The sequence below is a fragment of the Mustela lutreola genome, chromosome 14 (assembly GCF_030435805.1).
Source record: "Mustela lutreola isolate mMusLut2 chromosome 14, mMusLut2.pri, whole genome shotgun sequence".
Lineage (NCBI taxonomy): Eukaryota > Metazoa > Chordata > Mammalia > Carnivora > Mustelidae > Mustela > Mustela lutreola.
The window spans coordinates 48489843-48514405 of NC_081303.1; the positions used below are offsets into that span (position 1 = coordinate 48489843).

A 24563-nucleotide genomic window follows, 5' to 3' on the forward strand; every position below is an offset into this window, starting at 1 on the left:
TCGATCCCAGGACCCTGAGATCATGACCTGAGCCGAAGGCAGCAGCCCAACCCACTGAGCCACCCAGGCGCCCGATGGCCTTCAGTCTTAACCTAAGTTCCAGTTTCTCATCTGTAAAATGGGTAGGATACTGCCAACCTCACTGGGATGTTGTAAAGACTAAATGACTTTATATATGCAAAGTGCTCAGAAGAATGCCCGGCACATACTAAGGGCTGGGCTGGCCTTTTTTATTCTATGGCATTTCTTTGCCCGAAATGTCTTCTTTCTCAGCTTGCCCCAGATGTACATCTTGTCCTGGTCACATTGTGAATCCTTGCAGGTGCTAAGCAGACTCATGGGACCACTTCCCTCCTTCTCCACTCACACAGCAGAGTGCGTGTATCCAAGTGTCCCACTCTTAGGTAAGACCTACTCAGATGCTGGAACAATTTGCTGTCCTTGTTTGACTACCTTAGGTGGTGCTCTAGGTAGCTGTTGTTAAACCAAACTTGGGTGAGGGAAGGAGAAATGATGTCCCTGGGGATCCTGTAAACCAGTCTTAATTTTTTAAAAAAGATTTTGTCAGAGAGAGCACAAATGGAGGGATCCCCACTGAACAAGAAGCTGGATGTGGGACTCAACCCCAGGACCCCAGGACCTCAACCTCATGACCTGAGCTGAAGGCAGACACTTAACCAACTGAGCCACCCAGGCGTTCTAACCAGTCTTCATTTTATTTTTTTAAAAGATTTTATTTGACAGGCAGAGATCACAAGTAGGCAGAGAGGCAGGCAGAGAGAGAGGAGGAAGCAGGCTCCCCACTGAGCAGAGAGCCCGATGTAGGGCTCGATCCCAGGACCCTGAGATTATGACCTGAGCCGAAGGCAGAGGCTTAACCCACTGAGCCACCCATACGCCCCAGCCTGTCTTCATTTTAAATGTGCTAAGCCTTCATCCTCAGCAAGGCCAGTTTGGTAAGGACATAGTTCAAGTGTCAACTTTTCACTTTTCCGAAGCCTTGCTCTCCTCTGGCTCCATCACAATTATGCGTGCCCGCTAGAGAAGAAACCGTTCACATAGATACCTTCTATGCTAAACTTGGAGCTCCTTGGGTGCAATGTCCATGTTCTAACCACCCTGAGTCTATAAAACTTAGTGCAGGGCTAAGAATATAGGAGGTGCTCAGTATGCTGGGCACATGATTAGGGTAGCCAGCAGTGTAGGAATTTGCTCTGCCTTAGGTGGAATGAGGACCCAAAGCCTGGGCTTCGATCTTAAGTCTACAACTCAAGCTCTTTCTAAACAGCGAGTTAGATAGAGAACTGAACTTTGTAAAGGGGTTAACATCCTATTAGTCTGTGTCTGAAGGCAGGTTACAGAGAAGCAAAGATACGAAGAATGATCTTAAGTGTTAGCCTACCATGGCCTCCCCTCCGGTGGGCTCCATGCCAGCTCTGGGAACCAGGTAGGAAAACAGCCCAATCCTGGTCCTCTGCTGCCCTCTTGTGTTGCTTATAAGTAAGAGACGTTCCTGTAGGCTTGTCCTGAGGTCCCGGCAAACACCCACTTTCCTCCCCAGTAAATCATGCTGTCCCACCCCATGGCAGCAGTGTATTAATAGTAGAAGCAAGAAAGAGAACTGTGATTGCCATTAGTTCAGCTAGGAAATAGACCGCTATCTTCCTGGGCAAAAAGGCTAAGGAATCCTGAATGTCCCTCCTTCAAAGGATCTGGATGTGGAGCAAAAGAAATACTGATGTGCTCCCTATTCCAATTTTTTTTTAAAGACTTTATTTATTTAACAGAGATTACAAGTAGGCAGAGAGGCAAGCAGAGAGAGAGAGGAAGCAGGCTCCCTGCTGAGCAGAGAGCCTGACTGGGGGTTTGATCCCAGGATCCTGGGATCATGACCTGAAGGCAGAGGCTTTAACCCACTGAGCCACCCAGGCGCCCCTACTTTGTTTCTGTTAGCAGGATTAACTAACAGATGTAAAGCCCCGAAGAATACTATCTGGCCATTTGTGTTGTATAAGCATTTTATTTATTTAGATTTTTATTTGAGAGAGCACGCGCGCCCAGGCAGGCAGAGCAGCAGGCAGAGGGAGAGGAAGGAGCAGGCTCTCCACCCAGCAGGGAGCCCCATGCAAGGCTGGATCCCAGGTCCCCAGGATCATGACCTGAGCCACTTAATCGACTGAGCCACCCAGGTGCCCTTACATAAGCATTTTAAAAAAGAACTTAGGAATGTGGTAGAGGTCACGGCACAGTGGAAAAAGCAGGAGCCATGTACTAGCAGGATATGGGTTTGAGGTCTGGCTCAGCAACTGGCTTCAAGCCTCATACAAATTCTATCTGTATTCTAGCTCAGCTCAAATCCTACACTCCCAACTTCCTCAGTACTATCACCACACAGCAGAGATAATGAGCAGCTCCTACATCTGCTTCCTTGAGGACCCAGCCACTACGGATTCATAGAAAGCCCTCAATTATACGTTAGTTTTGTTATGGCACAATCAGGGTGGCCCTGAGGAAGACACAGGCTTCCAATCAGCTCACCTCATTCCTCTGATCAGGCCAGCCTTTCTCTGGGGTTTTCCCTTTTATCCCAATCCCTTCACCAAGAGGACCTTTGCTCCTAATCTCTACCTTTCCCATTTTCCCTTGGATTTATAAACTTATTCAAAAACCAAAGCCGGGGGGGGGGGCATTGTGTGCAAGAAAGGACTGGAGCCTTAACTCCTATTAAAAATAGCCTAATTTGCTTCCCTCCTGGTCAATCTAAAGGGGACAAACCTACATCAACATGGCAGGAAGATCAATGGCGTTTATGGAAACCAAGTAGCACTCCCTGGTGGCCAAGCCTGGAGCGACAGCCAGGGTTGCCTATAGTAGCGACTCCTTCAGGGACATGCATCCATGTATAGACTAGGAAGTCTGAGAGCTTTTGTATCTCGCCACACTTTTCAGATTTTATTTGACAAAGAGCACAAGTAAGCAGAGAGGCAGGCAGTGAGAGAGGGAGAAGCAGGGTCCCCGCTGAGCAGGGAGCCCGATGCGGGGCTTGATCCAGGACCCTGGGATCCTAACCTGAGCCTAAGGCAGCTGCCTCATCGACAGAGCTCCCACATGGACTTATTTCTTCAGACTCTCCTCTGCTTTGGTTTCTGGACACCACTTCCCCTGGATTCGTTAAGAAGCCCCACTCTAAGCTGCCTACTCCCCCCTTGAAGGATTTCTTTGGGTGGGGGGACAATGGGGTGGGACAGCAGCGGAGAGATCACGACGACAGCCTGGACACTCGCATCCGCCATGCTTGGACATCTCGCAAGGCCTACACAAGTTTGAGAGGCCTGAGCCCATGACCTGCCTCCGCTCATGAAACTGCCTGAGGGGACACACAGGTCTCTGGCAGGCCAGCACTCTCATGGGACACACATTATGGACGGTGTTCTCACTCACTGTTGGGAAAAGGAAACTTGAGGGCTTTTTGCCAATTTGGGAGTGGCCACTTCAAGGCTAGTGATGGCTGCTGGATTTCATGTCATCTCTAGAAAATAAAAAACCTCTCACAACCATAGTCACAACAGAACAAATGGCCCACTGGGGACTACAGCCCTTGGTTGTACTTGCCCACTCCTCGCCTACTGTCTGGAGACAAGAGGAAGGTGGGGGCTGGGGCTGGGGCAGAGGGTGAAGCGGGGTCACCAATGCCAGGAGCCAATATGCTGAGTCCTTTGAGACTCAAAGAGCCCCAGACCAGAAACCAACAAACCACAGAGGGATTGGTTCTTCCAGATCAGTCTCCTCACATTCCTAAGCCCACCTAACCTAGGACTGGCTTGCTTTAGTTTTCACACCGGTGAAATACGGATACTTGCTACCTATACCTTCAGACATCACCCTAAAGAACAGTGACCATGACAGAGACTCCCTTAGCATTAAAGGAACAGAATTCTCTGCGCTTTAACTGGTCAGTGCGTAGGCCAGCTCCAGAGGCTACATACAGGTCATCTCTAACAGCCTCCTCCGAGCGGTTGAGAAAGCCTCGCAAGAGCTGGACCAAGTGACTTCGAACACAGGAGACACTCCGCCAGACCAAGTCTAGCTTAAGCTAAGCTTGTACTTTCTGTAAAAGGCACTGGTGGTCTTGGCCTGAGGAGCGCTGGTAATTTGCTCCCTTCTGATCACCTGTGGAGCCCCATTTGTTCCTCATCCTATACTAGTTCATCTGTACAAGTAATTATGTTCTCATTATTACACAACCAACGAAATGTGTGAAAAGAACCTGTATAAAAACTAGATTGGGGGAGTCAGTAGAGCACGTGACTGGCTGACTCAGTAGAGAATGTGACTCTCTACCTCAGGGTTGTGAGTTCGAGTCCCACATTAGGCATACAAGTGACGTGAATATTGAGATGCTTATAAAACTTGCTATTAAATTAGATTTAGGTCAAACTATAGATTGGAGAAATGAGTAAATTATCTAGAATCCTTAAGTCCAGATATTGCACAATGTCTAAATTCCTTATCCATTTTAAAAGAAGTCCAAGCTAGGGATCCTGGCTGGCTCTGTCAGTACAGCACGCCGACTCTTGATCTTGGGGTGCGGAATTTGAGCCCCATGTTAGAGTAGGGTTCACTTTAAAGAAGTCCAAGCTGAAAATCATAGATCATTCATTATGATTATTGTGAATGAAGGTTCCTTGCCTTCTAACCATAATTTTCCTCACTTTTAGAGTTTATTAGTAAACATACGTATAATAACTATGCTGTATGGCTAACTTAAATGTACAACTTTTTCACACTCAACTGACTTAACTGTCAAACTACCCATCCCAATCATATGTAAAAGCGGCTTTTGTTTAAATTCCCGCTAAAATTATGGTGAGAAACCACTGGCAGGGGACAAGAGGAGGAGTCAGTGCTAGAAAGTGCACTCCTCTCTAATTTTGAGCGGGGAGGAGACTGCTGGGAGCTGGATTTTCTTTTTTTCTTTTCTTTTTCTTTTTTTGGAGAGGTTCTTTGGGCATTTTTTTTTTTTTAATCATTTTTGTTTTCCCAGAAAGGCAACTTTTTAATTTCTCTGTTTTTCCATCCAAGGGGAAACAAAGAATAGTCCTTTGGCCTCCACTCACCTGGAACAGATCAAATGACATCACAATTCCATCCCTCGATGGCAATGCAGCAGTTGTCCTGAAAATAAAAGACATGTCCAAACCCACCATGTCCCAGCCCTCCATTATTTACAATTAACCCAGAGCCAGGACAGGGAGCTGGATGGCCTGTTGCTGGGTTCCGTTCATACTGACAAAAATGTAAAGATGTATTCCTATGTAAGCAATCATGATAACATGAAAACTTTACATAAATTTGGAAGACATGAAATATACACTTTACAAATTGATTCTTTATACTTTCAAAATGGATTTACAACAGTATTACTTTACACAAGTTCCTACTTTATACAATATTTTGTTTAGGCAGCTTTTCAGTAACATTTCTATTACAAGTTAGTTACACATGGAACCTCTCAGAAAGTTGGGAAGCCTGAGGAGCTACATGCAAGGGGCTGATGACAGAGGCAAAAGGTGTGAGGCCATCGCTCTGGTGCCCAAATAGGAGCTGAGAAAGGACTCCGACTCTCATATGGAGCTAAATCAAGGCACTGGGATCTTCACTGTTTTCCTCAGCTCTTCTTCCCAACAGGTAAACTTTCATCAGAAGAGGACTGTGTTTTCTACATCAATATGGCAATGAAAGGCCTCTTAATACAGGTAGACACCTATCATAGACTAGCACAGTCAGATATTGAATGGTGATGGTTAATGACTTGAAGTATCTGTCGTTCAATTCTATCTCCTGTTACAGATCTATAATAGCATCTATAACCCATTCCAGTCTGTGCTATGTGGCAAGAAATCTAGGCAGGACTAAGCCCAGAACACCCAGGAGCACAAAATATCACTCAGTGCCTGATCCAAGCCAGAAGCAGGTCTTAATACAGTGCCAAATACCCAGCAAGATTATGAAAAAACAGAAGAGGCAGAAACCCCTGACAAAAGGGTCTTGAGTTCAACAAAACGTACAATGCAACACCAAGTTTAACCCGCTTTCCAGGTAGGACTCCACTTTGTTCTCACGGTTATCCTGCATAAATACCCGAAGGGTCATGTTAATTCTAACAGCAAATTAAGTGAATCCCAGATACTTCTGTCAAAACGAAGACCTAAAGTCTCAAGATATTTATATAGCATTTTTTGAAGCTCTGTATGGCAGAATGAAGCATGGAAAGCAGGCTATTACCAACCTCCACCACCATGGACAGAATCTCTGGCTTTAGGCTAACCTTGAAATAGAAGAAATTAAGTTCCACCTCCCACAATGCTGAAACCAAATTGTGAAAAGAAGTCTAACTCCTTTACAGCTAGTCTAAATTACACAACCTTTCTCCAGCCTAGAGCCTACATTTAAGAAATAAGCCCTTTCTTGAGTCCACATAAGAAATCCTCCAGTCTGATTTGGAAGAAGAAAAAACAAAAACACAAGAGCCACCGGCATGAAGCAGAGGCACTCATCTGCCCTCTGGCGCTGAGTTCACTAGACTCCTCCCCTCTCCCGGCTCAGACTCCGGCTGATGGTCCTTCCTTCTCACACCTCATGCAGCTGCAGGACTATGGAGACGAAGCATCAGTTTCTCTGTGTTTTCTCCTCTTTCTCAGGTGCAGAAGTTTTTCTAGGACACAGGCCAGCTTCACAGCTAACACCCCGTAAACAAGTTTTTACATAATACCACTCTGCGGTTGAGATCTGGGTTCTTAACAGTGGGCAGGTGACAGCTCTCTCCAACTTCAGTATCATCGTGATGTGAAAACATCAGAGGCTCTCTCCTGGGAGAGGGGGTAGTAAATACACACATTCTTGCCCTTCCCCCGACTCAAGAGAGGCAGAGAAGCTACCTCACTGGGAATGCTGTCGTCAGGGACTGTGGACAACCCACACGTGAGGAAGAAAAATGAGGAGGGGGCAGAGGAGGTACATACCAGATGGGCAAAAGCTCTCTAAAGGCAAAGGCTTTAACTGCAGTGTATCCTTTTAGCTTATATTCTCAATGGAATTGGGACAGCTGGCATCCTGTCCCAGTGTCAGGGGTTCTAAGAATTCGGATACTTAAAAAGGCCAAAGCACGTTTATTCCAGATTGTCCTCTGGAGACTCTTCTCTTTTGGCCCCAGAACTCTCAACAGACGAGGACAAACATCACAACAACTGTGGGAAAACTGCAGACAATTCCAAGTCATTCTTAAAGAGATTTAATTATTTGAATTGCATCAAAGGGGATATAGTACATTTAAATCTCTGCTACATCACAAACTGCTGTTTTTGTTTTCTTTCATTCAAGACCCACTAGTTCTACCCATCTCCTGGTTTATGGCTATAGAACGGGGGGTGGTGGTGGTGGTTAAGTATTACTAACAGAAGATGAAAACCCAAGCAAGCGTCTGTTCTGTTCAGCAGAAGGCCTTCTTCACTGCAGAACAGAGCCTTTTAAAAAAGAGAGAAGGAGAAAGACTGTGGACTATGGACAACCACTAATGACAGCTAGAGTCAGAGGCAGGGAAGGAAGTGTCGGAGGCACAGCCTGCACGTTTACAAGCTGCCCCTCGACCCACACTTTCCCAGCCCTCTGCAAGGACCATCTTCCTTAGATTTCCTTTTGACATCTTAACCCTAAACCAGGTTTTCCTGTCAATTCCAATATAATGAAGACAACATTCTCACAAGGAGGACTGAATTGAGGATTGGAATGATTTGCCACCATTCTGAAAAGCTTACTGAAAAGCATCATGGCTTTAAAGACAAGTTCTACTCCTTGAAGACTAGGTGGGGTTCTTTATTTGTAGAGACAGGAGGCATATGGCCCACCAAACAGAACAGGATACAGAAGAACCATCCACCGCTCCTGTAGTCTAGTTGGGCAGAGGCAAAAGCAAGCAACCCCCCTCTTGCTCTTCCAAGCCCACAAAGTAGAGGGGAGTATGAAGCTGTAGTCTAATGGCTCTAAATAACCAGCATTTAGTGTTAAATTAGGACCAAGGATTTATTCCACAATATAAACTGCAACATTTGATACAAGCTACCAAAAAAATAGTAGGAGAGGAAGGAAGGGGCAGGGGAAAAGCCAAAATACAGCTGTGGCAATTACTTACAGAGCAGTCTCTTTTCTACATCACTAGTTCATCAGTGACACTAGAAACTAGACATTTGTGTTCTGTACATCAACCAAATGCTAAAGCACCAACACACTGTTTGGAAGTTTGTTTTGTTTTGTTTTAATTCCAGCCACTGAAACCAACATAGAAGTTATTGCTTTGATAAATAAACCTAGTCTACCAGGAAAAAGAAAAGTGGATAAAGAAACAAACAAAAACCCCAAAAGTGAAAAACTCAAGTTCCCCAATATGGTAACAGAGTAAACAAGAGAGAAATTCCTCAAATGAGGATTTACTGGAATCTCTGGAGCCCTTCTGGGCACTGGAACTGAGTTGGACTCTTAAGCCGGTAAATCCCAGACAGAGGTAAGACTTTAATGCTGTACATGAAAAGGTGAAAGCTCCAATGCCTTCCAAATTGCTGGAAACCCCTGCAAAAAAACCAGTCAGCATTTCACACCTCAACAACCACAAACAGCTCTTAAGGAAAAAAATACAAAAGTGTCAAAAAATTTTTTAGTTGTTTTTTCTTTTTTTCAAAGAGTTCTGGAAAAATGATCCCGTAAGGAATAGAAATAGCACCGTTTACAGGCTGGTCTGAATACCAGTCCTGTAGCTTTGCTGAGAAATTGAAGAAATCTTCTTGGTTGGAGTCCTGAATTACATTAAGTGGTTGGGGTGGGGGGTGTTTGTGTTTGTGTTTTTTATTTTCGGCTTGGTGCGTCCTTCACAGTACAGCGCACACAGATGTAGTCTTCTTTCTCTGCCATCTCTGGAGAAACACCAACACAGACCTGGTGAAACCACTGATTGCAGCTGCCATCACACTGGACCCAGTCCACCTGGTTACAAAGAGCAGGGAGACGGGGTTTTCAGAGGAAAAAAATGTGATTCGAAATTGGGCAGGCCAGCCTCAAGATATTCAGGCCGTTTGCCACCAACGGCCACCGTCCCACCACTGGGACCTCCGGCACAACAGCTATGCCACACGAGTGTAGCTGGCCCACCAGCCAAAGCAACCAAGTCAAAGCCATTCTTCAAGTCGTGACTGCTTTGGGGTTAAGACAGCGCCGCCCTGTGATAAGTAAGCAAAAGGGCATTACATCAGCATCCCTCCCACCTTCTTAGCGCCGGGAGGTGAAAGCTGGAAGAGCAGGAAAAGGAAAAAGGGAAGAATAAGAGTTTCTTCAAGAGAAGGGAGAAGACCCAGGAACGATGTGAGAGCAGAGATATCAGTGGGGGAGGGCTGAGCAATCCATTCAGATCAGCTCAAAGCAGATAAGCAGGAGAGAAAGACCCAGCGAGATGAGGTGTAGCTTACAGGGTTTCTGAGTTAAGGGAAAGCACGTCCTCTATGGCCCAAACCTCACTGACCTCATCTCCTTCTGGCTGCAGGCAGCTCACAGCTGGGCAGATGGCATCTTCATCCTCAGAGTCCTCCTGTTCGGAATAGGATGTGTCTGAGGGCAGGGAATGAGTTTCGGCAGAACGGACTAACTCATAGCTACGCTCTCTCTCTAACTTGAAACTGTTCATGTCCTTGGAGTGGCTCAGTTTGATTTTCTTCTTTTTGGGGGTCCGCATTTTTTTAACTCGATCCCATCGGTCACTGGAGAGGCCTTCTCTTTCCAGGCGTCTCTTCAGTTTTCTCTCAAGACTGTTGATTCCGTCTCGCTTCCCACGGCAGCACTCATTCTGGGTGGAAGATAGGCAAATTGGATTTTAGCCGTCCCTCAGCCTGTTACTCAAACTAGTGAAGTATTAGCTGTATGAGAAACCGGATGATCTCTCATCAACATTAAAAAAAAAAAAGCCTGCAACCCGGGGCGCCTCGCTGGTCAGTCGGGGAAGAGAACTCGCCTCTATCTGGGGGTGAGTTCGAGCCCCACATCAGGTGTAGAGAAGACTTACTAAAAACAAAACAAAACAAACCAAAAAACCCCAAACCCGCATCCTAACACCCCTGCCACCAAGTTCTCTCATGTCCTACAGGACAACCTGTTTGGGTTTAGCTAACTTAACTGCTAGTGCTATCAAAAGAAAGAATAGAAAAAGGAAATGTTAAAGACATGATTAGCTTTCAAATTAGCAGCAGAAAATGGGGAGATGCCATTGTCTCTTCACCAACTACAGGAGTAAAAGACTACCATGTAGTTCCTACCTAAGTGTGTATGCTTATCCTCTTACCTACGGACTTCTAAGGAACCATGCTGATACTCCTTCTTTAAGGACATACATCCCGACCCCTTAAAGAAATAAAGTGCCTTAACTGAACATCATCAATAATGGTGCTACAATACTATTTGGTATCATAATGAAAAATAAAATTCTAGGGGCACCTGGGTGGCTCGGTTGGTTGAGCGTCTGACTCTTGTTTTAGGCTCAGGTCATGATCTCAGAGTCGTGAGATCGAGCTCCATGTCAGGCTCCACGCTCAGTGGGGAGTCTGCTCTCCCTCTCCCTCTACATTCTCTCTCTCAAATACATAAATCTTTTTTAAATTTAAAAATATAAAAATAAAATAAAATTCTAAATGATAGTTGATAATGAGATTCTTTTCCCCACCCTGACTACATTCTCATCAGGAGTTTTGAATGTTATAGGTCAGCTAGCTCACTAACATAAGAGTAGCAGCATCTTTAAGCTAAGACGTAGGACATACATGATATCTATCCCCTTCAAGTAAGTCAGCACTCAAAACGGGCACCCTCAGTCTGATGACCCAGTCCTCACACCAGCTGTCCTGTTAGGGTTAGAGCAGTTAAAACATTTGTTAAACATTAACTCCAAGATATTCTTTAAGTTTTGAAAGCTTTATACCAAAGCTTTCCCAGCTATAATTACATTTTCATCTCTACCGTCTTTCTCTTACAGAAAAGAAATTCTACTTCTAGCTATTAACATATGGAAATGATGAAAAGCACCATGCTAAAAGGAAAAAAAAAAATTCACAGTCACTTAAAAAACAGCACCGGGACGCCTGGGTGGCTCAGTTGGTTAAAAAACAGCACCAAACTCTAGGATGTGAGGCCAGAGTGATGCCTAGCACGCTTCTGTTTATCAGAGCCTTAGGAAATGAGGCTGTGAGGTAGAAGTTTGCATCCTTTTCTGGATCGAAAACAGAATCCCATTCACTGAACTAATTAGATGGGATGACACTAAACATCATGCCCCCCATGCCAGGCTGTCCTCCCCGGCTGCCCGGTGGACACTCACCTTCTCACTGCTGGGTCTAGCTGGTGAGCTTCGATCAGTTTGCGGAGCAGGGGCTGGCTTTGCAAGTAACGTCTGGTAAAGTTCCTGAATTTCAGGAAGAGATACCTGGAGCAACTGGGCTTCCATCAACAGTTCATTCACTTCTGGACTAACACCTGCCAAAGAACACACCAAAGTGTAATGACAACAAATGGAGGGTGTTTCACATGGACACGGACATGCAAGCAAAGCAGGATTAGCCCTCAAACCACTGCCACTTTCTCCTTGGGAAATTATTTTCAGTTGCGGTCAGGTTCACATAATGTGTTTAAAGCCATAATATAGTAAGAGCCCATACAAGATTTTCTCAGGCTTCTGATTCCTGGGAAGTACTAATTCTACACGGAATCCCTTCTTCACTTTCAATTACTGCTAACACGGAGGAGGCCGTACATCTGCCTGGATAGTTTCTGCTTTCAACAGAAGGCAGGGAAAAGGGCAAGATGTGGACAGTCTGGGTGAACTGAGTAGCTCCAACCCCATTACCAAACAAATACTCCTAGGGCCTGACTAAGGGTCAGAACTCCCTTGTGGCTCCAAGCAGAACTCCTGGGACAGCCATGTACACACAAGCACAGCGGACCCCTGAACAACGGAGTCAGGGGAGCTGTGTCCCTGCACAGCTGAAAATCCATGTTACTTTCAACTCCCCAAAACTTCATGCTAACAGCCTACTGTTGACTGGAAGTCTTACCAATAAAGCTGATTGACACATTTTGTATATTTATGTATTATATACTATTTCCAGAATAAAGTAAGCTAAGGAGAAAAAACTGTTCAGAAAAATCACAAGGATGAGAAAATATACATTTATAGTCACGTGTTTATTGAGAAAAATCTATGTTTAAGTGGACCTGAGTTGTTCAAGAGTCAACATAGGAAAAAAAAAAAAGGAGGCAGGTTTCAGGTATAGATTATGTCTAAGATCCCAACAGAACCCATGACTTGGCATCCATCTGAAATGACTGGTATTTAAATGTCAGCTGGCACGGGATTAACCCTTTTGTCTCTGAAAGCAATGTGTTAAAGCCTTTCTCTATTTGTTTTGCATTTATAAACCTTCAAGCATGATCATTCTCCTACCTTGCAAATACACAGTAACCCATATCCGAATCTGAAGATAAAGTTTTTCTATGGACCTGAACAACAAAACCCTATTGCAAGATTACTTGTTCTTACCCAGCCCTCCCCGCTCTTCCTCAACATTAATACAAACCATGGAGGGGGATACAACTTCGGCCAGTGGAGAAGGGAGAGTGTACATATGAGGCTTTGTTGTCCCAGTCATCAGGCAAGGAGAAGGATGTTGTGCCAGTAGGCTGAGACACCTAATGGAAGGAAAACATTTTATAGAAAGGCCTTCTCAGGATTAAAAATTCTCCTACTAGTCCAGGGAATGCAGTCTGGGTTATCAAGCAGGCAAACAGGAAAGAAGGATTTCAATTCCCAACTGAAAGAAGTCTCTAATTATTTTAGATCAAGCTAAACCAACTCATATCCAACAAGCCTTTAATCTTCCAGGTTTTACCTGGACTGATTCCACAGAGATCAAGACCACCATTGGGAGATAAGGCATTTTCTTTGCATGAGAATAGATCATACAGCCTTGTATTCCCTATGTAATTCTCCTAATGAAGGCTGTAATACAATGAACACAGACATGCGCCCCCCTTTGATCAAAGCGAGTGAGGAACTGCCAGATCTCATGCATGTCCACCTTCTTCCCTTCCTCAGTGTTTATTAGAAAGTGCTAGGACAAACACTCCTTTGACTTAGAAGAGTTATGTCCTCTCCTTTTATCAATAGAAGTAAACCTCTAGCCTATCTTATGTAAAGAACATACATGTTTCCCCTGTAGGCTACCCAAATGACCACAACTCACCCTATGCAACAAGAATTTAATTCATCATTTGCTAAGTGCCAGGCACTGCCTGCATTTCACAAGCCCGGAAAGAAATGTAAAAGAAAACAAGGAAACATATATGATAGAAATCAATTTTTTTATCTTTTATCTTTGGTCAGCTGAACAATTTAACTCATAATTCACTGTCTGTGTTAGTATAGCATAATATAAGCAAGCTATGAGATCTCAGCTAGAAAAATCTGTATGAGATCTGAAAATCAGGTCAAACTCATAAGACAACTGAATATGGCCCTCCTGACTCTACTTTTCTGCTATTTCACATTCTTTTGCTGCAGCTACGTTCTATGGAAGAAGACAAAACACTCTGCCCACCCCAGTGATGGTCAGGAGAATCTGGCTTTTATAGCAGAAAGATCACGGCTGGTATGAAACCCACTGCCTTTCCTCTGAAGCAGCACAGTACTCAGACACTTCAAAACCTACTCCTTCCTCAAGGGGCAGTAAGAGACACAAGGCAGAAAGCACCTTCCCCTCTAGTCAGTGACTTACACGAGAGGAAGCAGGGGGGAATAAACAGTCAAGCAAAAATTCCAAAAATTGATGTAGGTTAAGTACATATCCCACAGAATGGGAAAACGTAGATAGCTACGTTATCTATGAAAAGGTGAAAACTGCTCTCCAGAAGTAGACTGCCTGAGAGACATCTTCCCAGTGCCAGGAGCAGAGGAAACGAAAACAACACGGCAGGGACACAGAGCCCTCGAAGTGGAGAGCTGCGCAGTCAGCACTGGTACCAGTCAAGCCATCGCCAGGAGCAGCAGACGTCCGGGGCAAAGGTGTAGGGGAAAGGGACAGAGCTCGGCAGATCCCAGGAACTGGCAGAGACAAGTCCAGACTCACCTTATTTGTCTCGGCCACCTGTCCCGCTGAGGCCTGCCATCTGCTGTACCACAGTCCCGATCCCCCTCGATCCTGCACAGACTTGAGGTTCCCTGATGAGAGCAGCTGCTGGGCTCTGTGCTGCCAGTTCACCGTTCTTTCGATCATGTATCGAAGTGCATCTCCCTCAGGAAGGCGAACGCGGATACGCTGCAGGGAGGCCAGCAGGGGCAGAATTTTCTCTAATGGAGGCTTCTCTGATCTCCGACAATGGGGACAAAGCCAGATTCGGGGGCCTTGTGAAATACTGGGTACCGCCACACAGCTCGTGTGGAAAGCATCCCTGCAGAGTTCACACTGGATCATGGGGGCAGCTGGGGCCTTCTGACACAGGCAGACTCTCAGCTCCACATCTTGGACAGGTGACAGCAGCTTCCCTTCATTGGCTAGCCTGAGAGACTGCAAGGCTTCCATTTCCCTTAGGCGAGCTTCCCCAAGTGTTGCCATCTAAAAAGGAGTTACCAATCAAGGACTACGTCAGAGAGAATTGAGCCCTCTCCTAAACCCCAGGTCCCAGAGTAGATGATCTACGTTTGAATCCTGGCTCCATTTCACTGAGCTGTGTGAGTGGCCCTGGGCAGCACATTCCACTGCAGCTCAATGTTCACATGCGGAGCCCACCTCCCAGGCCTGCAGGGATGATTGCGGGGCAGCCGCTGTGCCTGGCACACAGGGAACAATGTGAGCAATGACTGAGCACACGCTACTACTTAAAGTCTAACTTCCTTGCACATTTACTTCTCTTAAAAGAAGCAGCTTCTCACACATCTGCATGCTCTAATTCCCGGGGTTCTCCATGTTTTCGTAGTTCCATTAGCTCCTATTCTCTTAGAAAGTCACTTTGGGTAGAAAAGTCTCAAGCAGCCACTACACGACTGGTAGTTTATGCCTCCTACAATCTTTAACATTGAGGCCTTTGTGTGTGCTGAACACAGCCACTGTAGATAATGAACCTCATACCTCATGAAAGAATTAAACAGAGAGCACTTTATCAGACTTCACTTACACACGTGTACCCAGCACATGTCTATCCTAGAAAATAAGCTCATTGGGGCACAAACAAAAGCAAGTTGCTTTTGTGCAGAGTGTGGCAGGTATATTCAAATTGAAAATCTTTCCTCCCTATTAATACACGAGACATGTCCCAGAACAGTGGGGAGATCGGTTAACCTGTATAAATGACTTAAAAATAACTCATGAACAGAAGCAACTTCACAGTAAAAACCTGAGGTGACACTGAACATATTCCTGAACAGTATTTACAAGATGTCCATAATTAGAACCTTTATATGAACGGACTAATGAACTATATAAGCTATCCAATACATAAACAGGTCTAGGCATTACAGATTTATCCATTATGCACCATGAAGTAAAAGCTATTTAAACGTGATAAACTAAAATTACTGGCTACATGAAGAGTTAGCTACTATGGGCGCCTGGGTGGCTCAGTGGGTTAAGCCGCTGCCTTCGGCTCAGGTCATGATCTCAGGGTCCTGGGATCGAGCCCCGTGTTGGGCTCTCTGCTCAGCAGGGAGCCTGCTTCCTCCTCTCTCTCTCTCTCTGCCTGCCTCTCTGCCTACTTGTGATCTCTGTCTGTCAAATAAATAAATGAATAAAATCTTAAAAAAAAAAAAAAAAAAAAAAAGAGTTAGCTACTACCACCTTGATCTTAATACCCAGTTTCCCCTATAAAAGGCTGGACCACCGTAGTCCTCCAACAGCACTTTATTGATACAGAAATATAGATAAATGGAGGAGAAAGTGTAAACTTTTAAAACTGAGCTCTGCCCTCTAGAAACAGAAGCTACAGGCTGTGGGAACCATCCCTTTCCCCAATTCTATTCACAAATACTTAAAATGTTAACCTGTTAGTTAAAACCATTCACAGTTATCACACCCACCCACCATCAGACCCATTATGATTCACCAGATGAGGTACCCTGAGTCATAAGGCCAAAATGAACTCTCCATTATCTTTTTGGAATGGAAAAAAAAAAGTATGAATGAATAGGAAGAAACAAAAAGATCTAGAAGTAAACTAGGGAACAAACCTTTGGCGTATTTTTAAAAGCTCCACTGTTTCTGTAGATAAAAACAATGTACAGGCGATACATACATCTTATATGATAAGATGCCTTCCTAGAACTCACAAATGGAGAGCCGACAGCTTGTTTTTCAGAGTTTTAAATGAAGTCAACAAGTAATGCCTGAGTTCTTAAGCCACAGCTTCATACACTAGATGGGGAGAGACTAGACTCTGAAAGAGCATGCAAAGTTCAAGAAAATGGCTTTACAAAAATAGACCACAGAAGTTAACAGTGGAAAGCAGCACCTTAAAAAAACCAGAATGAGGGGCGCCTGGGTGGCTCAGTGGGTTAAGCAGCTGCCTTTGGCTCAGGTTGTGATCTCAGGGTCCTGGGACTGAGCCCTGCACTGAGCTCTCTGCTCAGTGGGGAGCCTACATTCCTCCTCCTTCTCTGCCTGCCTCTCTGCCTACTTGTGATCTCTCTCTGTCAAATAAATAAATAAAATCTTAAAAAAAACCCAAACAAACAAACACAGAATCATGCTCAAGCAGCAGAATCTGATTAGAATCTGACTCAATATACAAATATGCCCTAAGGAAATCTGTGTCAAAACACATAAATCAAGGCAATCCCATGTCAATCACCAGAGAGGTCAGACAGCTACAAAGGAATGGACTGGGATGAAACTGGAAGAGCGGGGAACATTTTTTTAAAAGATTTTATTTATTTATTTGACAGACAGAGATCACAAGCAGGCAGAGAGGCAGGCAGAGAGAGAGGAAGGAAAGCAGGCTCCCTGCAGAGCAGAGAGCCCGCCTTGGGGCTCGATCCCAGGACCCTGGGATCATGACCCGAGCCGAAGACAGAGGCTTTAACCCACTGAGCCACCCAGGCGCCCCAAGGGAGGAACATTTTGTGCAACTTACAGCACCCACATGGGACTACATCCAACTAAAAGCTTCTAAAAACGGAATTAAAAGCTGACCTATAGAACAGAAGAAAATACTGGCAAAGCACATACTGATAAGGGGTTAATATCCAAAATTCATAAAGAACATATACAACTTAACAGTAGAATACAAACATAGGCAGAGGATAGGAGTATTTTTCTAAAGAAGACAAACAAAGAGGACACAGGTACATGAAAAGGTGGTCAACCATGAAACTGCAAATCAGAGAACCACAATGCAAGATCAATTCATACCTAGCAGAATGGCTATTATAAAAAATGCCAAGAAGTAACGTATGATGGTGAGGATGTGGAAAAAAGAGAACCCTGATGCACTGTTGGTAGGAACGTAAATCAGTGCAGCCATCTTGGAAAATAATAAGGAGGCTCCTCAAAAAATTAAAAATTAGAACTACCAAATGATCTGGCAATTCCACTTCTGTGTATTTATCTGAAGAAAAGAAAAAAACTAACTTAAAAGTTAGTGTTAACTAACCTGCACCCCCCATGTTCACTTCAACATTATTTCCAGTAGCTAAGACATGGAAGCAGCTTAAGTGTCCATCAGTGGATAAATGGATAAAGATGTGGTATACAGAGTTGCCTGGGTGGCTCAGTGGGTTAAGCCTCTGCCTTCAGCTCAGGTCATGATCCCAGGACCCTGGGATCGAGCCCCGCATCGGGCTCTCTGCTCAGCGGGGAGCCTGCTTTCCCCTCTCTCTCTGCCTGCCACTTGGTCTACTTGTGATCTGTCAAATAAATAATTAAAATCTTTAAAAAAAAATGTGGTGTATGTATATATAATGGACTATTACTCAGCCATTTAAAAAAAAAATAAAGAAAAGAAATCTTGCCACTTGCACCAATACAGATGGAATGTAATTGCATTAGGCTAAGTGCAGTAAGTCAAAGACAAACACTGTATGAATTGAGGAAAAATAAACCAAACCCAAAAAACAAAAAACCAAATCCACGGATATAGAGAACAAATTGGTGGCTGCCGAGGCCAGGGGTAGGGAGTGGGCTAACTGGGTAAAGGCAGTCTAAAGGTACAAATTTCCTGTTATAAAAGAAGTTCTGAGGATATAAGGTACAGCACGTTGACTACAGATAATACTGTACTATACTGTATACTTGGATGTTGCTGAGAGTATTTTTTTTTTTTTAAAGATTTTATTTATTTATTTGACAGAGAGAGATCACAAGCAGACGGAGAGGCAGGCAGAGAGGGAGATAGAGGGAAGCAGGCTCCCTGCTGACAGAGAGCCTGATGCGGGACTCGATCCCAGGATCCTGAGATCATGACCTGAGCCGAAGGCAGCGGCTCAATCCACTGAGCCACCCAGGTGCCCCAAGAGAGTAGATTTTTTAAAAAAAGATTTTAAAATCTTTAATATATAAGTATTTTTATTTTTTAAATTTTTAAATCTTTAGGAGTGCACAAGTAGGCAGAGTGCCAGGGAGAGACAGACGGAGAAGCAGGCTCTCCGTTAAGCAGTGAGCCAGATGCGGGGCTCGACCCCAACACCCTGGGATCATGACCTGAGCTGAAGGCAGCATTTAACCAACTGAGCCACCCAGGCACCCCAAGAAAATAGATCTTTAAAGTTCTTGTCATTAAAAAAGAAAAAGTCCATAACTATGTACACCTGAACCTAACAATGTTATATGTCAATTACACGTCTATAAAAGAAAAAAAAAGAAAAAAACCCACTAAACATCTAAATTACCTATCTTCTTTTGTCCTAATACTATGGCTCACTAAACATGAGCTAGACACTGCTTCAGCTCCTTATGATGATATCTTTGAATCAACAGCGCTTACGACATACAGTCGGATGCAAAGGTATCCAATACACTTTTCTTTTTTAAGCATGTGTGTTTGTGTATTTATTTATTTTTACTTAGTAAGCTCTATACCCAAAATGGGGCTTGAATTCACATTCACCTTTGACAATTTTCAGACAGTCTTTCGTGAAACGGAGTACTTTTAAGGTTATTCTTTTACATGCTTTACCAATATCCCTGTGAACAAGAAAGGGTTAGAAATCCTCCTCCCTAGGCGACAGAGAAAGAAGAAAAAGCCCACTACGTACAGCGGAAGCAGTCTCCTTGCTTTCACTTAAAGCTCTCTCCAGGTCACTCAGACTCTCTAGTTTGGTGCTTTTCTTCTTTCCACTTGGTGAGGGCTCCTTGAACTTCCTCTGCTTCCTCTTCAATCCCCAAAGGCCAATGTCACATCGAGGACACAGCACCTAACGTGGGGCAAAGCGCAGATTTCAGATTAAGCCTTAGGAATAAGCCCCACAATAAAAGCCTAAGCAGTGGTTAGGATGGAAACTTATCTAACATTTCCTCTGTCACATGCCGCCCTAAAGTCAGAAAACTCTCCTCTTCAAAGGGAGGGCCGAGGAGGGAGGGAATGAATTTCACAAAAAAGACTGATTTGATTATAGATTGGATGAAACAGTAGTTAAGTTCAACATGATATTTACCAATTCTAGTCATAATGTACCATCAGTATCAGCTACAAAAAATACAAGTGCAACTCCAGAACTTCATGAGCTGTGGATGAGACCATTTACCAGGCTTATTAAATGCAAATGGTACCACATGGCCAAGGTTAGAAGTCCAATTTCAACCCAGATTGAGGAACTTCAATGAGAAAAATGTTCTTCTTTAGACACTGAATGTTATCCCTAAGTATATCCAGATGACATTTAAAGGTTATTTCACTGGAAGTTTAGAAGAATCTCCCTGGCTCTATTGAAAAAATAACTCCCAATATGTAGACCAGTCAGTGATACCACCTTTGTAATGGAAGGGACTACATGTTCTATAAGCTACGAGATCGAAGGTCTTGTAGGTGGGCTGGTTGCAAACTTACCTCTAAGAGAGAATATGGAGAATTCTCAGTCAAGAATGTATTAGCAGCACATTCTTTCCAAGCCTGAACCTCAGCTACTAGTAATTCCAGTCTTGGTAAAGAATTCAGATGTACCGGGATAGATCGGCCTCTGGTAACAAGTTCTATGAGTGTGTCTAATACTGGCACACGTCCTCCAACCTAGTGAGTCAAGAAAAATTGTAGCAACTTAGGAAAAAGAATACTTCTCTGCAAAGTGGGAAAAGCACAATTCAGAGTAGACCTACTCCATGATTTCAACATGTTAATTTCACAGAGATGGACAAAATTTGCCAGCTGACCAATGGCAGTGGGGGTGTGGGTGACATGTGTTCCTTCACTTAATACTTTAAAAGAATGTAGTTTGTACTATTCGCCAAGGATACAACTATGAACATGACATACACTGTAATCTCTTGTTGACTTTTTTATTTAAGATTTTATTTATTTATTTGACAGAGATCACAAGCAGGCAGAGAGAGAGAGGAGCAAGCAGGCTCCCCAATGAGCCAAGAGCCCGATGTGGGACTCAATCGCAGAACCCTGGGATCATGGCCCGAGCAAAAGGCAGAAGCTTTAACCCACTGAGCCACCCAGGCGCCCCTCTTGTTGACTTTTAATGCCCTTCTAAATTTGTCATCTTGATCCCTACAGACAGCCTGAAAAAAATTCAAGAGAAATGCAGATTTGCAATAACTCAAAAGGTTTTTACACAGACTTACGTTGATAAAAACCAACCGTATTTTACTCCAATCCACCCAATGATGAAGCAGCTCAGTATAAATTATTCAGAAAACTAAAAGAAGGCAAAAAGTCCCATGGTACTCAAATGTTCATATGCATTAAGAATCAAGCGGAAGCTTGTTTAAGTAAGTTTCCCGGGCCCCATCCGCAGATATTCTGATTCAGGTCACCAGCAAAGAGCCCATAAACTTGCATTTCTTTCTTTTTTTTTTGTTTTTGAATTTGTATTTCTTCATATGTTTCCAGATTATGCAGATGCTCTTGATACTGAGACCACATTTAAGATTTTATTTATTAATCTGAGTGAGTGAGTGAGTGAGCATGAGCAGGGAGAGGGGCAGAGTGAGAGGGTTAGAGAGAAGCAGATTTCCCACCAAGCAGGAAGCCCAATGCGGGGCTCTATCCTAGGATTGTGGGATCATGACCTGAGTCAAAGGTAGATGCTTAACTGACTGAGCCATCCAGGCGCCCCATGGGACCACCTTGAGAGTGAGAGACCCAAACAGGAGAAGAATAAAAACATGAGGCTGGGGGTAGGGAGCACTGGTGTGCTTGTTCTAATACAATGGTAAATTCTAGCGTCACTAAGTAGTTATCCAAATATGTCCTGACGTGATGCAATACAAAGTACACAATATCACCTGATTACTCTAAGTAAAAAATATTTAACTTTAACCCATCAACTCTTTGAAACTAATTTCCAGTTTAGAGGAAATACCAAAGCTAGAACACACCATAAAGAAATAACGAGACAAGGGCGCCTGGGTGGCTCAGTGGGTTAAAACCTTTGCCTTCAGCTCAGGTCATGATCCCAGGGTCCTGGGATCGAGCCCCGCATCAGGCTCTCTGCTCAGCGGGGAGCCTGCTTCTACCTTTCTTTCTGCCTGCCTCTGTGCCTACTTGTGATCTCTGTCAAATAAATAAATAAAATTTAAAAACAAAAACAAAAACAACAAAAAAACAAATAACGAGACAAATCCAGGAGGCAGAACTCACCACAGGATGACTAGTCTAGACAGTGACATGAAAGAAAGAAGGCTCAAGAAGAAAACACCACGAGACTCAGAGCAACTTAAAGCCATATGTCAGTTAGGTGCAACATGTGGTGGTAGACGAGATAAACAACCAGAAGGGACATTTTTGGGGAAACTGAGGAAAACTGAACATAGACTAGGAACTTGCGGTTTCATTGCTTTTGATATTTATTCGTTTTTTTAAAATTTATTTCTTTGACAGGGAGAGGTCACAAGTAGGCAGAGAGGCAGGCAGAGAGAGAGGAGGAAGCAGGCTCCCCGATGAGCAGAGAGCCCCATGCGGGGCTCAATTCCAGGACACTGAGATCATGATCGGAGCCGAAGGCAGCGGCTTAACCCACTGAGCCACCTAGGCGCCCCTTGATATTTATTCTTACAGGCTGGAACTGTAAGGGCATAAATGTTCTACTAGACACTTAAAAGCGGTGACTCAGAAATTACATGCTGTCTTTAGTATTTAAATTAGAAATAAATGGAGGGGCGCCTAGGTGGCTCAGTGTGTTAAGCCTCTGCCTTTGGCTCAGATCATGATCCCAGGACCCTGGGATCAAGCTCCGCATTGCATGGGGTTCTCTGCTCAGCAGGGAGCCTGCTTCCCTTCCTCTCTCTCTGCCTGACTCTCTGCCTACTTGTGATCTCTGTCAAATAAGTAAAATCTAAATAAAATTTATTTATTATTTATTTATTATTTATTATTATTTATTTAGCAAATAAATAAATAAACGGAGTGCTTCCTATGTGTAGAGTACTGATTAACATTGAAAGTACACAACCCACTAGGTACGAAGAGGCTCTGTGCTGTTCATCACGTCCCTCCGTTAGTCCTTAAGTACATAGTACAAGTAAAGGCCAGGCTGTTATTTTAGGAATGGAGCAAGACTTGCTTTTTGTCCTTGTGGGCACTGTGGAAAACACAGTACTAAGTAGTATATAGTACGTCCTCCTCCTGATTCCACATGTTCATCTCTCCTTACTGCAATGACCTCACCCTGCCATTCTGGTTGCCACCAACTGTAAGTAAAAAGGGAGACGGCGACTAAACCTAATCAACAATATCTCCATCGTTATCAAGAGCTTGCACCTAAAACTCCCATTAACGAAGTTTATGTACACAGTACATAAATTTTTTTCCTTTGGCTAGCTGGGGTCACCCCTTAATTAGCTAATAATATCTATCAAACAATAATGTCTTCTCTCTTCCCTTTCAACTAGAATAGATGACCAGATGTTTTGTTGCAAACATCTGGCTAAAACTGTCTGATTTGGCATTTCTTGTTAGCAAAATTTATCAATTAGCACTACTTAAAATGAGAAAAATATTCAGAAAACCAGGTAGTATTTTTTATTTTTAGAATCCAAGGGCTTCGGGGCGCCTGGGTGGCTCAGTGGGTTGGGCTGCTGCCTTCATGATCTCAGGGTCCTGGGATCGAGCCCCGCATCGGGCTCTCTGCTCCGCAGGGAGCCTGCTTCCCTCTCTTTCTCTCTCTCTCTGCTTGCCTCTCTGCCTACTTGTGATCTCTGTCTGTCAAATAAATAAATAAAATCTTAAAAAAAATAAAAAAAAGTATAGAATCCAATGGCTTCAACAAAACAGAACCCGAGACTCGGAATGAGATAAATTTTTAAAAACCTAGCCTATTTAAGAATTCAAAGATCTTTTTTCCTCAATAGGTCCGTAAGACTGACCTACAACAATTACAAAGACAAAAGCAAGACACTATCCACCAACCACTTTTCAATTGAAGCAATCCAACTGAAACTGGGTAAATCACAGAATGCATTTTGTCTGTACCTTAATAATGCTACAAGTGAATTTAACGCTTTTATAAAATATAGGCAAGTCATTTAAGTATGACATCTAGCACGTACACTTAGTGCTAATTACTTGGAACTTGTTAAGTTTCATTTCTTTTGTGGGGTGGGGAGGCACTGTTCTTTTTTTTTTTTTTTTTTTTAAAGGCAGAGGCTTTAACCCACTGAGCCACCCAGGCACCCTGGCACTGTTCTTTTAAGTCACTACTTAGTGAGGGGTACTGGGGTGGCTCAGTTGGTTAAGTGACTGCCTTCAGCTCTGGTCATGATCCTGGAGTCCCCAGGATCGAGTCCTGCATCAGGCTCCTTACTGAGCAGAAGTCTGCTTCTCCCTGACCCTCCCCTCCTCTCATGCCCCCTTCTCATGTGCTCTCTCATCTGCTTTCTCATGCACTCCCCACTCTCATTCTCTCTCTCACATATAAAATCTTAAAAAGAAAAAAAGTCACTACTTGGTGAAAAATGCCAGGCCTTGTGGCTTACTTTTGCCTTGTAATCATATAACCAGACTCACTAAATCTGCTACTCTTGTCTGTACTCTAAGTTGTTAACAAGCCAACAAGAGACAACTGTACTCAAAGGTCAGAAACTACCTTTCTCCCACTTTTATTTTTAGCTTTTTCTTCTAACCTTAACCAAGTACTTAAGTTTGTCAGGATCCCAAGCTCCCCCCAAAAGTTGGTTGAATTCTCTAAACTTTAAATATTTAAGCCAACTGGTCAGGACAACAGGTGGGTAAATAGGTCTAGGTAAGGCTGAATAGAAAAAATTATTAATTTGGCTAACTGAAAACAATCTATATGGTGAGATTCAACACAGTACCTTTTAAAATTTTTAAAT

The 24563-nt window shown here is 43.7% G+C and overlaps 1 protein-coding gene across 3 annotated transcripts in view; it reads right to left on the reverse strand.

Annotated features, from left to right (window-relative positions):
* Positions 1-5369: 5369 nt before the first annotated feature.
* KDM5B (lysine demethylase 5B) overlaps positions 5370-24563 on the reverse strand; it is a 92350-nt gene continuing 73156 nt past the window's right edge. The window contains exons 21-28 of one of the 3 annotated variants that reach the window (XM_059147051.1): positions 20116-20295; positions 19325-19483; positions 14211-14696; positions 12663-12774; positions 11408-11562; positions 10854-10934; positions 9566-9886; positions 5370-9033 (exon numbers count right to left, since the gene is read on the reverse strand). In XM_059147051.1, coding sequence (XP_059003034.1) covers positions 8896-9033; positions 9566-9886; positions 10854-10934; positions 11408-11562; positions 12663-12774; positions 14211-14696; positions 19325-19483; positions 20116-20295 — 1632 coding nt within the window. In that variant the 3' untranslated portion in view covers positions 5370-8895. The other 2 variants (XM_059147050.1, XM_059147052.1) reach the window with 2 other exon arrangements.